The sequence below is a fragment of the Oreochromis niloticus genome, linkage group LG1, assembly GCF_001858045.2.
Source record: "Oreochromis niloticus isolate F11D_XX linkage group LG1, O_niloticus_UMD_NMBU, whole genome shotgun sequence".
NCBI classification, from domain to species: domain Eukaryota; kingdom Metazoa; phylum Chordata; class Actinopteri; order Cichliformes; family Cichlidae; genus Oreochromis; species Oreochromis niloticus.
This window is the reverse complement of record NC_031965.2, coordinates 20,905,384-20,919,931: the sequence shown is the minus strand read 5'-3', so window position 1 is coordinate 20,919,931 and position 14,548 is coordinate 20,905,384. Positions and strand designations below refer to the sequence as shown.

At 40.6% G+C, this 14,548-nt stretch overlaps 1 protein-coding gene across 7 annotated transcripts in view; it reads left to right on the top strand.

The window, feature by feature from the left end:
* mical2a (microtubule associated monooxygenase, calponin and LIM domain containing 2a) overlaps window positions 1–14,548 on the top strand; it is a 41,974-nt gene that overhangs the window by 640 nt on the left and 26,786 nt on the right. For 6 of the 7 annotated variants that reach the window (XM_019358479.2, XM_013269707.3, XM_005467014.4 and 3 more), the window contains exon 2: window positions 11,374–11,742. In XM_019358479.2, the coding sequence (XP_019214024.1) occupies window positions 11,482–11,742 (261 nt within the window). In that variant the 5' untranslated portion in view covers window positions 11,374–11,481. Of the gene's footprint in view, window positions 1–3,281; window positions 3,460–11,373; window positions 11,743–14,548 lie in introns of those variants that run through there. The other variant, XM_025906237.1, reaches the window with a different exon arrangement.

Below are 14,548 nucleotides of genomic sequence, written 5' to 3'. Positions count from 1 at the left end.
CTATTCCCTGATAACAAAAAGAGTTATCTGCACTTTGCCTAGTCTACTTTTGTTTTGTTTTGTTTGTTTTTGGTGTTGTTGTGCTGCTTTAAGCTATAAATCTTTTTTGAGTGCCTGTATAGTGCGCCAGCCTGTCAAACGTGCCTCTAGGCAGCTTTATTCAAACCCCAGAATGAGATCTTTTCTTTGCATCTAAGTTCAAACAGGTAAAGCTGCTGGTTAGTTAACGCTTCCTCTCAAAGGTGCCCACTCAGTGGCTTCTAGACTCTAAATACCACCTTAGCCTTTCTTTCTTATGGCCTGCACACCGACATAAGTTGCATAATAAAGAAAGGTGTGGTGTTGGCAGCCTTTACAAGCCGGCTACTAAAGAGAAGCTCAATGAGAGGCAGAAGCCACTTGTTAATGTTTTGCAGTGTAACTACAAGTTAATACACAGCTGGACCTTGGATCTAGCAGGTCTTCCTGATGAAGCAGGAAAAAGCCCTTCAGGCTGGACTAATTTGTTTATCCTTCTTCCATGTGTTTCAACATACTGCACACGCTCGCCGCCTGGTATGTTTCATATGGCTTGGGAGATGATTCATGTGACACAGTTTTCTCTAAAGAGTCATACAAATAGCGGTAGTGCTACTTCCCGGTGCTGTGTGAGCAATCATTTCCTGTGTAGTTTAAGAATATGAAGTTTAGATACAGCTTATGTTTGCCCATCGAACTGTGAGAATGAAAGATTATTCTCCGGCATGGAAAGAGGGTTTTTAAAAAAAAAAAAAAATCCCTGCTGGACTTTGTATTTTATAGGGAACAACCTCTTTCTGCATCAACATTGAAGTGCGACCGCATAATTCCCCCTTCACTTAACCTTTTTTTGGCTTCATGCATTATGATGTAAAATGCGTTGGAAGTCACAGTAAACTGTATATTCTTGCCTCAGTGGCTTTGACGCTCGTGCGCCGAACATGGTGAGCAATGACAGATTCATCTGTGATTCCTGGTTGTCTCCTTTTAGCACCGAAGTTTACTGTACATCTGAAAGAATACCCAAACATCAAGCAGCAATAGGGCTGTTCGTCAGATCCTGGAACCATTGTAACACACGAGGAACCAGTGCGACAAACTGACTCGTGAAACAGAAGCATACAAACATCCCCATTTGTAAACTGCCACTTTACCGTTGGCAAAATGTCGAGGGGAAAAAATGAGTGTGACAGGGTTCAGTGGCTTACATCTGCAAATTCCCATGGCAGCATTTCATTTTTAGTTTGTAATTACCAGCTTTACTGGAGTTTAACCTAACAACAGTCCTTGGAGGTTCAGTGAGTGCAGAAAGCTGCACAGCCCCCTTGACTCATGGTGCCAACTGAGGAACTACAGTTTTATGGTCCTTATGAAGGATCTAAAAGAAACGTTATTTAATAGACCAAAGTCTGTCTTTAGGTTCAGGGTAGTTATCAGGGTTTTCTTTGCCTGACAAAACAGGTAAATTTTATATATGCACAGTGGGTGGCATGGTTGTGTGATGGTCAGCACTAGTAATCACCTCTCTCAGACCTATAACCTAAAACCTATAACCTAACAGTGAGAAGAGCCTGGGTTTAAATCCACTGGCCTGCTGGAGTGTTTTAGTGTTACACCTGCATGCGGTCCCTGTCTGCTTCCTCACAAAGTCCAAAGACATGCATTAAACGTTAAAGGCCAACTGTGGCTCATGCTCGGTGATCAGAAGGCTGGTGGTTCAATTCTTGATTCCTCCACTCCGCATGCAAGTATTCTTGGGCAAGATGGAGTGTAAGTGTGTAAGTGTGTGTGAATGTTAGACAGTGGGAAGGAAAAACTCCCTTTAACAGGAAAAACCAGGCTCACAGAGAGCCAGCCATCTGCTATGACAGGTTGGGCTGAGGGAAGGAAGACAGCACAAAAAAACTGCTCTGGAAAGAGATTAATAACTAATGATTAAATGAAAAGTGGTGTGAAGCACATAGTGGGTGAAGAAGGTGAGTGAACACGAAACACTTAGTGCATTGTGGGAAGCCCCTGGCAGCCTAGGCTTATTGCAGCGAACTAAGGGAGGATTCAGTGTCACCTGATCAGGGTCATGGTCAAGGTCAAGTTGTTCTTCAATGATAAGTGTTGCTTGAGTTCAGCTGTTTTAGACTTGGGCGTAGGTGAATTTATAATTTAAAAAAAACTCTGATCTGAAAAATAATGTATCCAGATGTCAAACATCTAACAAATGAAAATTTGAATTTTAGTCCTTTTAATGTTTGATAGAGGCCGCAAGGATCTTGGGGGTGGAATAGGGTTGGTGAGCAGTTTCTAAGTCTTGCAGGTGGTGTGCAGACACCCAGGTGAAAAATATGAAGTCAGGCTGAGTTGAAGGGAAATTTGCCCCCTGCTCCCTTAATGGGTTGCCACAGTGGATGACCTTCCTCCATTCCTTTTTTTTAATTGTTTCGTTCCCTTTTTTAGTATTAATGATTGGTGAAATTGTGGGACTTTGAATGATATTCATGATTGTGAGGGTCGTGATTGTGCTAATACATTTCACAGTTCATGATGTTTCATCCCAGTTCTGCCTCTGAAACAGTGTTTGTTGCTTGGTTAGGATTAGGTTAGATGGTTAGAGTCATAACCAATCAGGGGCAAAAAAGGGCCATCATTTCACGGACTATAGGTAGGAAAATACTGCTCTGTTAGCATGTGTGTTTAAATGAGCATGTGTAAAACAGTGCACCTATAAATGAGATCATGAGGGATTCTTTTAGAGTATTAGAATCGCTGAATATCTTTGTGAATTCATTTGTTAAAGATATGTGAGGTACAGTAAAAAGCAATGAGTTTCACACAGCCTGATGCACTGACCCAGAGTGGAAGCTTGTAGTCATTATTGCCAGGGAGGTGTTGTAAACTTTCTCCTTCCTCTCTGCAATATGTTTCCTTCCTTGTTCCACAGCATAAAAAACGGACACATTTGTCCAGGCATCGGCTACCCTAAAAGAGACAGGAGCTCTGGGAGATAGGTGCGTGGCCTGCTGCTTAATCTTCGGCGCCATGGTTAAAGTTCCCATTTGACTGGTAGGAGTCATTCTCTGCCACTTCAGGTCAGCTTAAAATAGGACAGCAAACAAACACATTTCTGCTTCCCCGTTTCTACATTGCAACATTGGCACATATCACATATAAACACAGTTAAGCTGGAGCCACTGAAGGACCAGCACAGCTGGGGTAATTTTACCCCAGGACATCATTAACAGGTATTCTATGACAGCACAGAGGCAAATTTAAAAACACCTTTGTTATCCCTAAAAACCGTAGAGGTGGAATTTTACAGCTGCTGACTCCATCCAAGCTTTGATCTGCACAGGAAACCAGGCGTACTCCACAGGAAGACTGGACAAGCTGCCTCTCAGGGAGCTCGGGCACTTTGTTGCTGCAGTGCATCACCTGAAGCGCCTGATGGTACCGAACTCTGACTCTTATTGGGTTGAACTTTGTGCAGTTTTGTGGTTTTTTTTGGAGCTAATCTAGTTTACAGAGTCTCTTGTTTACATGTTTTTGCTTGTGACGATGTCCTTTCGTATCATGTGCTGTTTTCTTTTGCAACATGACACTCGTCTATTCCAAGACTAGCTTTCATGATTGCTGGCGTACAGAAGCTGCTGTTCCTGCCAGGCAGTGATACACGGCTGTCCAAACCTTTAATGTGCCTCTCTGTGGTGTGAGGTGTCCAAGTTCACTGATATGTAATGTTAGGTTGTCGTGAGTCCGTTTATTGGTTTATTAAGGAGACTGCAGGGACTTCTAATAACGTGTAGGTAGATAGAATAATTGCTCCTGTAAATTGTTGGTGTCAGTGCGACTCCTGATAAATCATTCTCTAATAGAGCCATGTGGAGAACATGCCTTGCAGGTCAAATGGGCCTCCAGAAAGCAGCCCCGAAGCTTTACAAGTCTGCTCCCGTTTGAGTGAATTTAGACTTTTCCCTCTCTGAAGTTGACTGATGTATACTGTGATCTGTCAGTCTTTCTACCTATCTCATGACAAATCTTCCTTTGTTTTGGCAATGCTGCCTGAACACGCAGCCAGATTTCTGAGAGCTGAGATAATACTGTGGAGCTTTGGGGCCTGGTGGAGGGCAGAGCCCACAGACTGAAGTCCACATGAGTGCAATGTTTTCAGAGGCAAGCTGCCTGCTTATCAGGTCTACAGAGGGTTCCTTCCTGGTTTTCTTCAATCCAGTCTGTAATTACTGTTGCTGGCTGACGGCACTACAGTATGTGCATTTCCCAGCACTCCCAATGTTTTCCTTGTGTTGTCAGCTTCCTATTGTATCCTGATAGCCAGAAGCTCCGTGCTCTGCAGAAACAAATGAAGACAGTGCATTGACACTTGATCCAGTGTCTTACATTGCATTGCCTTTAGGTTTAAAGCGCAACCGTTTTCACATGGTGTTGTTCAATCACTGATTGTCTTACACTCAGTGACTTAAGAGTATCTCTTAGGGATAACAATGCTGATATTCTGTACTTATTCACTGTCAGACTCCTGTGGAATCTGCCAATGAATTGATCTTTTTAACAAGCTTTGCCTGTGTAGCTAAAACCCAGATATAGCTCGCTCTTTGACCTCCAAACAGTCTGCACTAGAGTCGCAATGATGTATCAGTCCACTGTTATTATTGGCTGATGTTTGCCTTTTGGAGATTTTCTGCTATCTGAGTGTTTTTTACAGCATATATTGCAGAAAAAAAGTGTTTGGTGTAATGGAGAAATGATGTCATAGCATAATACTCTCAGCACTTAGCAGATCCTGTCTTTCTCTCAACCATCAAGTTAGCTAATGTATCTTAATAGGTTAGTGTTCCTGTTAATAATTTTACATGTAAAAAGAAAAAAGGCTTTAAAAAAAATATGACCTAATACTGTTGCACATGTTCAGAGGATATTTGTCCACTTATGACCACTAATCACAGATTGTGGTAGGCTAGATCATTCACTGTAGGAAAAGAATGAGGTTAAATGTTACTCACTGCTCGCTCGCTGGTTTAAAGTGGAAGTTGGAATATTTGACTGTGAATCAAACCTCCTTGATGACTTGTTTGGTGGGAGCACTGATGTCTGTTTTACTTTGTATTGCCGTTTCCTGGGCATGATGTAGAGCTGGTGATATACCAATCAGAAGCTTGGTAGTTCAGTCCATGGTTCTGGGTCTATGCTTGCTTTTATAGAGTCTAAAAGTGCAATATGAACACCAAGAATCTCATAAATGGTTTAAAATACTTCATTACTGTGCTTAAGTAGAATTTTTATGCCTCTGTACTTTACTTGAGTAGTCATTTTTCTGACAACTGTTTACTTTTACGCCTTACATTTTCAAAATGGGCTTGTTTATTTTGCTTTAAGTCATTTGAGGGAAGTTATTAATTCCTCACTGCGGGCCATTAAACATCAAACCGATGCGAGCCTAAACAGCAACACAGGAAAGAAAATCCTGTTCGCCTATTAGGGGATGTCACATAAAAATAGATGAAAGAGCCAAAATCGCGTGGCATAGTCATGGGTTAAAGTGGGCCGGTGCTTTTATTTATTTACTTATTTTGCGCAACATTATTATTAGTTTTGTATTCACGTTTTTGTTTAGTTGAAAGGATTTATGTTTGAAGTCTTGTAGTTTTCTCATAGTGGTTTTGAGCGTTTGTTTTCCTTGCGTTCTTTGTTCATTTACCTCATGCGGTATATACACATCCACCCAAAGTCTATAACATCAACATGCAGATCATTTAAACTGTCAGTTCAACTAAGCAGACTCATCAAATCAATGAAGCCAAAGCAAACAGAAGTCAACTGACTTAAAGTAAAGAAAAAAGGTTGCCAGTAGGGAAAATAGTGGCCAGCGTGAACACCATATCTATGAAAATTTAGAGAGATTCAACTGAATAATAATGAGAACACACACAAACTGACACCATAAACTCACAAGTAAATGAATAGTTGTTGCTTTTTTCCCCCTCTTTGGTGCCATTTTTCCTTTTCCAGATACACAGGTATACAAAGGCCATACTACATATTGTACAAATTTTTTTATTTATGCCTCTTTTTTTTTAAAATGATTTCTGGCTTTGCTAGTAACAAAGTAACATGTTCCTGAGGGCCACAGACAAAGAAAGTATATATCTTATAGAGCAGAGTAGGAGGACATGTTTAAAGATTTAAAGATTTTTGTTGTGTAGGTGTTGCAAGTTCACTTTCACATTCCTAAGATTCCTCCTTTATCATACTGAAAACCGATACCTGGCAGTGTCTATCAAAGACACGTCAGTGCTTTCATTTTATATGTAGGACACTCAGTTGCATGCTCATCCTTTACACAGGAATGAAATAGAATGTTCTCACAGTGCTGTGAAAAACTAAGTACATCGCATGATTCAGTAGCTTGAAAAACCACATTTAGCATCAAGAACCTAAAGTAATCGTTTTCTGTAGGATTGTGTCATTCTGTCAATTTGTTGTGGAGGAATTTTGTCCCACTTTTCTTTACTAGAATCTGCCAAATCAAATATGGAGAGTTACCTGCTCCAGTGACCCCTATTGAACATGAGAGCAGTGTGCATGGGATCATTATCCTCTTGCATGACCTAGTTTAGGCCAAGCTTAGCTGTTGGTCGTACATTTGATTCTCGAACAAGTTGTTATATAGAGGAGGTCAGGGTGGGCTCAATAACTCTAAGGTCCTGTGGCTGCAAAAAAAAAAAAAAAAAAAAAAAAGCCTAAATCATCACCCCTCCACCACTTTGGTTGACAGTTGGTATGAGGTGTTTGTGCTGATATGCTGTGTTTGGTTTTTCCCAGATGTGGTGCTGGGCATTATGGCCAAACATCTTCACTTTGGTCTTGTCTGACCAAAGGAGATTCTTCCAGAAGTCTTGTGGTTTGTTCAGATGCAACTTTGCAAACCTAAGCTGTGCTTACAAGTTCTTTTTTAGAGAAAAGAGCATTTCTCTTCGCCACTGTTCCAAACAAGCATTACTTGTTCAGGACTTTTTTTTTTTTTTTTACAGCAAAATAATTGCAGAAAGTTCTGTAACATCACAGACAATTTATCAGATATTAGTACTTCCTGGATTGATAATAAAAACAAACAAACCAAAGCTATTTCTATATAAAAACCAGCCTTTTTACAATTAATCACTGCCCTTGATCTTCTCAGGACTAAGCTAGTTTCACTTAATTATACTCCTTTCTAAACACACAGGAAACTTAAACCTACATGCAATCAAAGCCTCCAATCCTATTAAGCGTTATATGGTTCGACATATGGCGTGTGTGCATGTGCCTTCAGTCTGCTTCATCTGTCATTAGTTATATTTTTTACAGCTGCTTTGTGGATTCACTGTGTCGGCCCACAAGTGACTTTCCATTCTGTCAGGCAGGGATGGTGAAGTCATAGGACTCTGTCAGAGACAATGCAGTTAGAGTGTTGAGCATCGACTTGACTCTGAAGACAGTAAGTGGTACCTTTTCATTAGTCCTCGCAGGCTCCTGTAGCAGATGGTTCCAATAAGGGTGCCTGTTTTACCACTTTGCTTAGACTGTAATGTGAATACATAAATGCAGTAAACATCTCTATGACTGAGCCGTCCACCAAAGGCATGAGAGCTTATTGAACACTCACCAAAGTTTAGAGTAAAATGATGTCATTGCATAGAGAAAGTACAGCAACAGACAATAGTGATGACAATGGAAATTTCTTTTGTTCATTTTGTGGTATAACTTAGCAGCCCAAAAGATTATTTTAACGCAAATGTCAAAGAAAATGACTAAACACAGGCTATGGAAGACATTACACAAGCTGAAAAAACCCCATGAATATACAACAATATTCCAATCACAGTCTCCTGCCATGCACGTAGGATTAAAGCTTGTGTATCATAAATCATGCTCATCACAGTTCTTGCTTGTCAGTTGTTGACAATTAAGAGTAGATTTCCCCAAAATCTGTGGAGGTGGTCCTGCGAGTTGTGGCTGGTGAAGCCAGAGGGCTAGCAGTGTGAGTGTTGAACTCATGCTGATGGAGCAGTTCAGGGCTCTTCTAGCCACGTGGCAAAGGAATGCCAGCTCACTGAGTGAGGCTGGATGTTTGCTGTGAAGGCCTCAGAGGTCTATGAGATTTACTGACAGGACAGGAGCTTTTTGAAGCACACACAATGGTATACCTCTTTTCAATTGGTTTGCTAATGTTCCCTTTCCCAGCCGGTTTCTAAAATGTAAAACGACACCGACAGGAGCAGCAAAACAGGATGCAAACACAGGGCCAAACAGGATCTTTTGCATATGAATATGTTAATTTTAGCCTGGGGACACTGTTGTTGCTGTGGTAGCAACATTCAAAATCACACCACATTCAAAACACAATCAAAACTGTCCTGACCCAGGACTCAATGGTTGTTGAATGTGAGTAAATTTCACGTGCTTGCTTGTTTTTGTTGTTGTTTTTTATTTATTCTTTTAATTTTGTTTCTGACTTAAGCTCCCTACGACAGTCGCGCTTATGTAGGTACCTGGGCTGGTGGATTTGATAGTCAGACTGTATTATTGTGGAGCTCTGGCCAAGTCTTGCACTTGTAGTCTGACCTCTTTTCAAACCCTGCCTATGTCCCTCCATTAGACATTAAAATACCAAAGGCAGACTTCTCCCAAAACTCACGGAAGCTGTGGTCTCCACCCAAGTAAGCCCACACATGCTTAATGCAGACATTTTTCACATTTCGCTTTGATGTTGAGCCCCTGGCACAGACTTTTCTGGCGTGGTTTTCAAAATGCTTGATGGTTGTTTGGGAGAAAGAGAGAAGTGAAGTTTTCTTTTTGTTCTGTCAGTTCAGCTCTTCGATGACATGAGCATGTGTTAGTAACAGTTACTTTCACACGCAGGCGCATAATGAATACAAATATCTGAGTACAAGGTGGGCTATTAAGCGTGCATACCTAATCACATCTATCAGCGTGTGTTAGTCTAACGTTTCCTTACAGTGAATTTTAAGGACCTCTTTCTTCCTTCCAAAAACACTGTCTGGGTTTTTTAGTGGAGTGAAAAATACCACAAGATAAATAAAGTATTGTGCAAAAGTCTTGAGCCACCCCTCATTTCTCTATAATTTGTTTCCAAGGAGCCAGACTTTGTTTTATGATTTTTTTTAAGCAGCTTTGAGCAATAGTTCTCCAGGCTTACTGGAGGTCTTTCATAGTTTTTGAGGATAAAAGAAGAAGTGACAGGCCTAAAAACTATCTACAGCAGATGAACTATATCTGAAAGTCATGCCCTAAAGAAATAGGGAAAAAGTCTGATCAGATGGGAGGTCAGGCAAGAGGTCCAACAGTGAGTGTTCACAGCCATCTGTAACACCTGATGTATGCTCTGTCATGTTTGTGGCTGGATTTCAGACAGTGGTGCTGGGAATCTAGTCAAAATTGATGGTGTAGCATCCAGTCGAACTGAGAAGGCCAGAACTGATGGTTGTTGAATGACTTTTATTATTCCTTGCCGTGTATCAGACAACGAACCAATGTAAGAGCTAGACAAACAAATAAAACAATTACCATGCTATTTATGCAACACCATTTTAAAAGCTCATTACACTGGTCTAACCGTTTTCTATTAAACTATACAGTACAAATTATACATTTCTGATTGCTCAAATTAAACCATGTACATTACATACCTTGTTCCCCTGTCGACTGTAGCTAGAACCATTCATTTTTATACAGTTTAACCGTGTTTTTCTCTCCCTTTTCTCCGTTAGCAGTAGTTTACCGTTTTCTTGCATCTTTTTTGTACATCAAGCTAGTTTCTGTTACAACATTTCACTTCTGGCCACACAGGAAGGTACCAAACTAAAAGCACAAATGTTATATCACGTGTATATGAGCTAGCTTTACATATCCACCTTTACAGATGCAATTACGAACACAGTAAAGTACCATCAGATGTTGATCCACCATGCAGTAACATCGGGAAAGCAACTGATTGGCAAAGGTTGATCCCAAAAACAGTGCCAATACAGTAAAAGCAAATCCAAATAGAAAAACACACAATGGAACACTATCAGTCATGGATTGGCCTCCCCACAACCCGGACTTTAACATTACTGAAGCAGTGTGGGATCATCAGACAGAGAAAGGGAAAAAAAGGCAGCCAACATCTAAAGAAGAGCCTTGGATGTCCTTCAAGAAGCCAGGAGAACTATTCCTGAAGTTTACTACTAAAGAAATTACAAGACCACTTCCCTAAGACAGTTCAGTTCAGTTTTACATATATAATGCCAAATCGCAACAACAGTTGGCTCAAGGTGCTTTATAATGTAAGGTTTAGACCCTGCAATACTGCAGATAAGGCCCCAACAACCATGAGTAAACAGGAAGAAGACTCTGGCATAACCAGTCTTAGGGAAGGTCAGCAATCTAAAGATAATCACACCAAATAATCCAGATTGTTACAGTTATTTAATCTCTGTTTTTTGCCTGATATGCTACATTTATGTTGACATGTTTTAACAAATCGCTGCACCTTCACTTTGTGTTATTATTTTAGGGAATGGAGCCCATGATGGGCTTCATTGGTGTTTGATATATAAATGCCAGTTACTCAATTTAAAACTGGCCATGATAGAAATATCTTCTTTATTGTTGTATCAAAATGAATCCCAATCAAAAACATGCTACAGTTTTAGATAACGCCCAAATATCCACAATGTTACATTATTTTCATGTCGATGTTCTTGTGTAAAATTGAAACTGTTTTCTTCATCGTAAAGCTGTCAAACACACTTGAAGCTGCTGAGAAGTTTGACTCTTTGTTGTACCAGGACGTACTACACAAAACCACAAAGACCTCAATTTACAGGCTCCCATGGTTATGCATCTATAAAGCACCGGCAGTAAATATGCTTCAACAGCTGCCCGATGTTGACAGACTGGCTCATTCTACTTCTGTGCTCGGTTTTCTCTCTAGTGTTTGTCTCAAATCCTCCTATGTGCTTGAAATTTTATCTTGTTGATGTGGGTGTAAGCTTACTGTGTTTCAAAATGCCTGTTGACTTAGTGTGGAGTGGTACGGACTGTCCTGTAATTTAAAGCAATTCGTTATGGTAAGCCGGAGTCATGCAGTAGATAGAATCCAGCTGTGTTGTCAACCTACCTTAAAATACTTCAGCGTTTTAGTTTACAAACCCTTAAAAGAGCTCGATGTAACATAAGGAAAATGCTTAGTTTAGTCATTCTAATAACAGAATATGGAAAAACGTCATTTGCCTAAAGCAATCTATGAGAGACTCTTTGCCATAAGATGACGTCAGGCTCTTATGTGTCTTGCCTCCTCAGACGGGGCATGATGGTGCGGGCCAAGCTGAGGGTGTAGCCACATCTGGCAGAGACCGCTGAAGTAAGCAGGCGCCTCAGTACACCAGACCATCTACTGCAGCTGGGAAGATGGGAGAGACAGAGGAGGAGAGGGACAATGTAGGGAAGCTGTTTGAGAACTTCATCCAGGCCTCGACCTGCAAAGGAGCCCTTCAGGCCTTTAACGTCCTCTGCAGATGCCACAACCTCGACCCCGCAGAGCACAGCACCTTCTACAACAGTCTGAAGGCGAAGGTTACTTCCTGGAAAGCAAAAGCGCTTTGGAGTAAGCTCGACAAGAGGATGTCCCATAAGGAGTACAGAAAAGGCCAAGCCTGTGTGGGCACTAAGGTTGGTTTGATTACATCTTTGTGCATCTACTCTACACACTGCAAAAAAGTCATATGAGGTGTTGACATGATAAATTCTGTTTATATTTATCAACTGCTCTCCACAGCCCCATAAATTCTTTGATTATTTCCTGGAGTTACCTGATGGCTGAGCGATTAGTGTTCATAACACTCCCAGAGGGCCCCGCCTATGCTGCATTTCATTCCCCTGGTCTCTTTCCCCAAATTTCCTGTTCTTGTCTCTATCACATCTATCTAAAACCAGAAAAAAATCAGTTAAAACCAATGTATTCTCTAGCTTCAGAAGGACATCTGGTTTAGGACAGTTCTGTTGATGTGTTGTTTCTGCGGCCATGTTGCTATTTTTAAAAAGTCTCCTTGTTAGTGGTTTCAAGGATCCTTTACCCCAGACTGTAGAGTCTACTGCATGACAGGAGCTGTTTTGTTGGGGTTTTTTATAGAAGAAACAACGATAGACGTCATCTTTTTCACACCGTTTTTATTTGCTTGACAAAGCCAGCTCTCATATTTTGACTCTAAGCTTCGCTCTTGAGTTTAGTGGCTGAAATAAAGCTGGTTAAAAACAGTAAAGCTGGGAGAATGTTTAGTCTGATGGGGTTTCTATTTCAAGCATGTATCTTTCAGTTTATTCTCGGTATGCGCAGAAAGCTAACAATGTGTTGCCTGAAAGTCTAAAAATGATCACAAAGCTCGGTTCATGCATCATTAAAGTTGATGTTTTATGATTTAGGAAGTATCTTTATGGCTTCATCTCACATGACTCCTTTTTAATTTTACCTCAGTTCATGGGCAGTCTCTCTGAGACCCTGCTAAAGTGCTCTACAGAGTGCCATAGCTCAAGTAGTCTTTATTTTAACCTCTACTTGCCCAGACACTTACTCTTTCACTCCTTTAACAGCTCTCAACAGACGGGGCAGGAAATGCTTTCTGCTGCAGACAGGTGTTATATGACAAAACTGGAATAAATACATCCTGAAATTTTCTCAAAGACAGATCAGCCAGCAAGAAAAAAATATACATTGCATGCATTTGCATTTTTTTACTATTAAAGACAAGGAAGAAACCAAGAAGACAGCTGTGTGTTGTTTTTTTGACCGTCATGTAAAGATTCAGTCCTATTCAGACAGCAGATTAAACGTGCAATAAGAGCGCTATTCAGGGAGTAGGCTTGAACTGCATGATGAAAAAACAGCTGCAAAAGGGACAAAAGAGCCATAAAAAAGGGTGTGTGTACAGTATCCTGTGAATGCGGGCGTGGGGGCAGTAAAGGTGATGACGGAAAGTAGAAAAACCCGGAGGAGTATGATTACCTTGCAGACATCAGCAGCGCTCAGATTGAGAGAGAGCTTTTTTTATTGCCCAGAGAAGCAGACAGCATCAGTCAGCAACTGTGATTATTTGGCCCCAGCGTTACTAAAATTGGGCTCGTCTCAAAGGGTTGGAGCCAGCCCCGGGTTATTATTGAAAATGTGTTTTTAAAATGTGAGCCCAGTTTTACTCGTTCTGCCTGATTTAAGCCGGCGCCCAAACAGGTAATAAGAAGGAAAAAATATTTTTTGAAGAAAGTGTGACCCTTAAACTTCTGAGCCAAAACTATTAATTCTGACAATCCACAGGGTTGTGTTGTAAAATGTAGACGCTTAGCCAGTGAGTGGTGCGTAGTGAATTTGGATTTGTGAATTTGTGATTGTGCAAAAGCCAGAGATTTAATGAGCCGGGTACATGTGCACAATGTTTTAATTACTCACAGGCCAGGCGGTCTGCCGTTACGTGATTAAAAGCGTCTCCTCTGAGAACCGTGAGGTAACGAGTCATTTTTATGACAGCTCAGCTCTTTAACGCTGACAGATGTGATATTACTCAGCACCTCTTCGTCTTCTTATTGCTGCTGTAGCAGTAACTTTTTTTTAAAGGATGTAATGTCATCTGGGTTTTATTACCGGACACAGCTGGATGAGGTGACATGTGGCCGTAGCTTGTGTCTTTTTCGTGAAGTTTTACTGCCTACAACAGAATGAATCTCTTCATAATAAAGATGAGTGATGTCAAAGTCATTTTACATCTTGGGCTGCATACGGCTCACTGTGATCTTAAGTGGGCCAGATCAGTGAAACTCCCTTTTCTGTCATTGTCAAGAAGTTTAAGTACACATTTAATTTCTGTGATATTTCAATATAAGAAAAAGAAATGCAGTTTCAGCACTATGACTCAGTTTATCTACATGCTAAAGAAACCAGCTGTGGTAAATGAAATCTGTCAGCCTGACTTAAAGTGTAAGAAGTTCTGGAAGCTCATTGCCCAGAATGTCCTTTATTTATAAAGCAAAAAGTTTTTGTTGATTTATATATATATATATATATATATAGTATTTTAAACTGTGGAATCAATGTAGCTGTAGACCAAAACTATAGTTGATACTGAAAAAAACAGGAACTTTTCAGTCATGTAATTGTTTATAAGATAAGATAAGATAAGATTTATTTATCCCGAGGGAAATTCTTTTGTCATACACTTATCTGTTACTTAACTACTTTGGTGCAGTATGAATGGCTGTGCAGGGGGTTGTTATGGGCAGGAGAAGCTGTAAAACTTATGAAAATACTGTTAAAAGTCCAAAATTCATGCTCTTCATCACATTTTCCAATGCTGTCCAGTGGGCCAGATTGTAGTCTTCGGCAGGCCAATTCGGGCCCCCGTGCCACATGTTTGACTCCCTAATCTAGACAAAGACATTCTCAGTGCACCTCACAGATCTTTTTTTATAATGTAGACGAGGCATTCCCAGA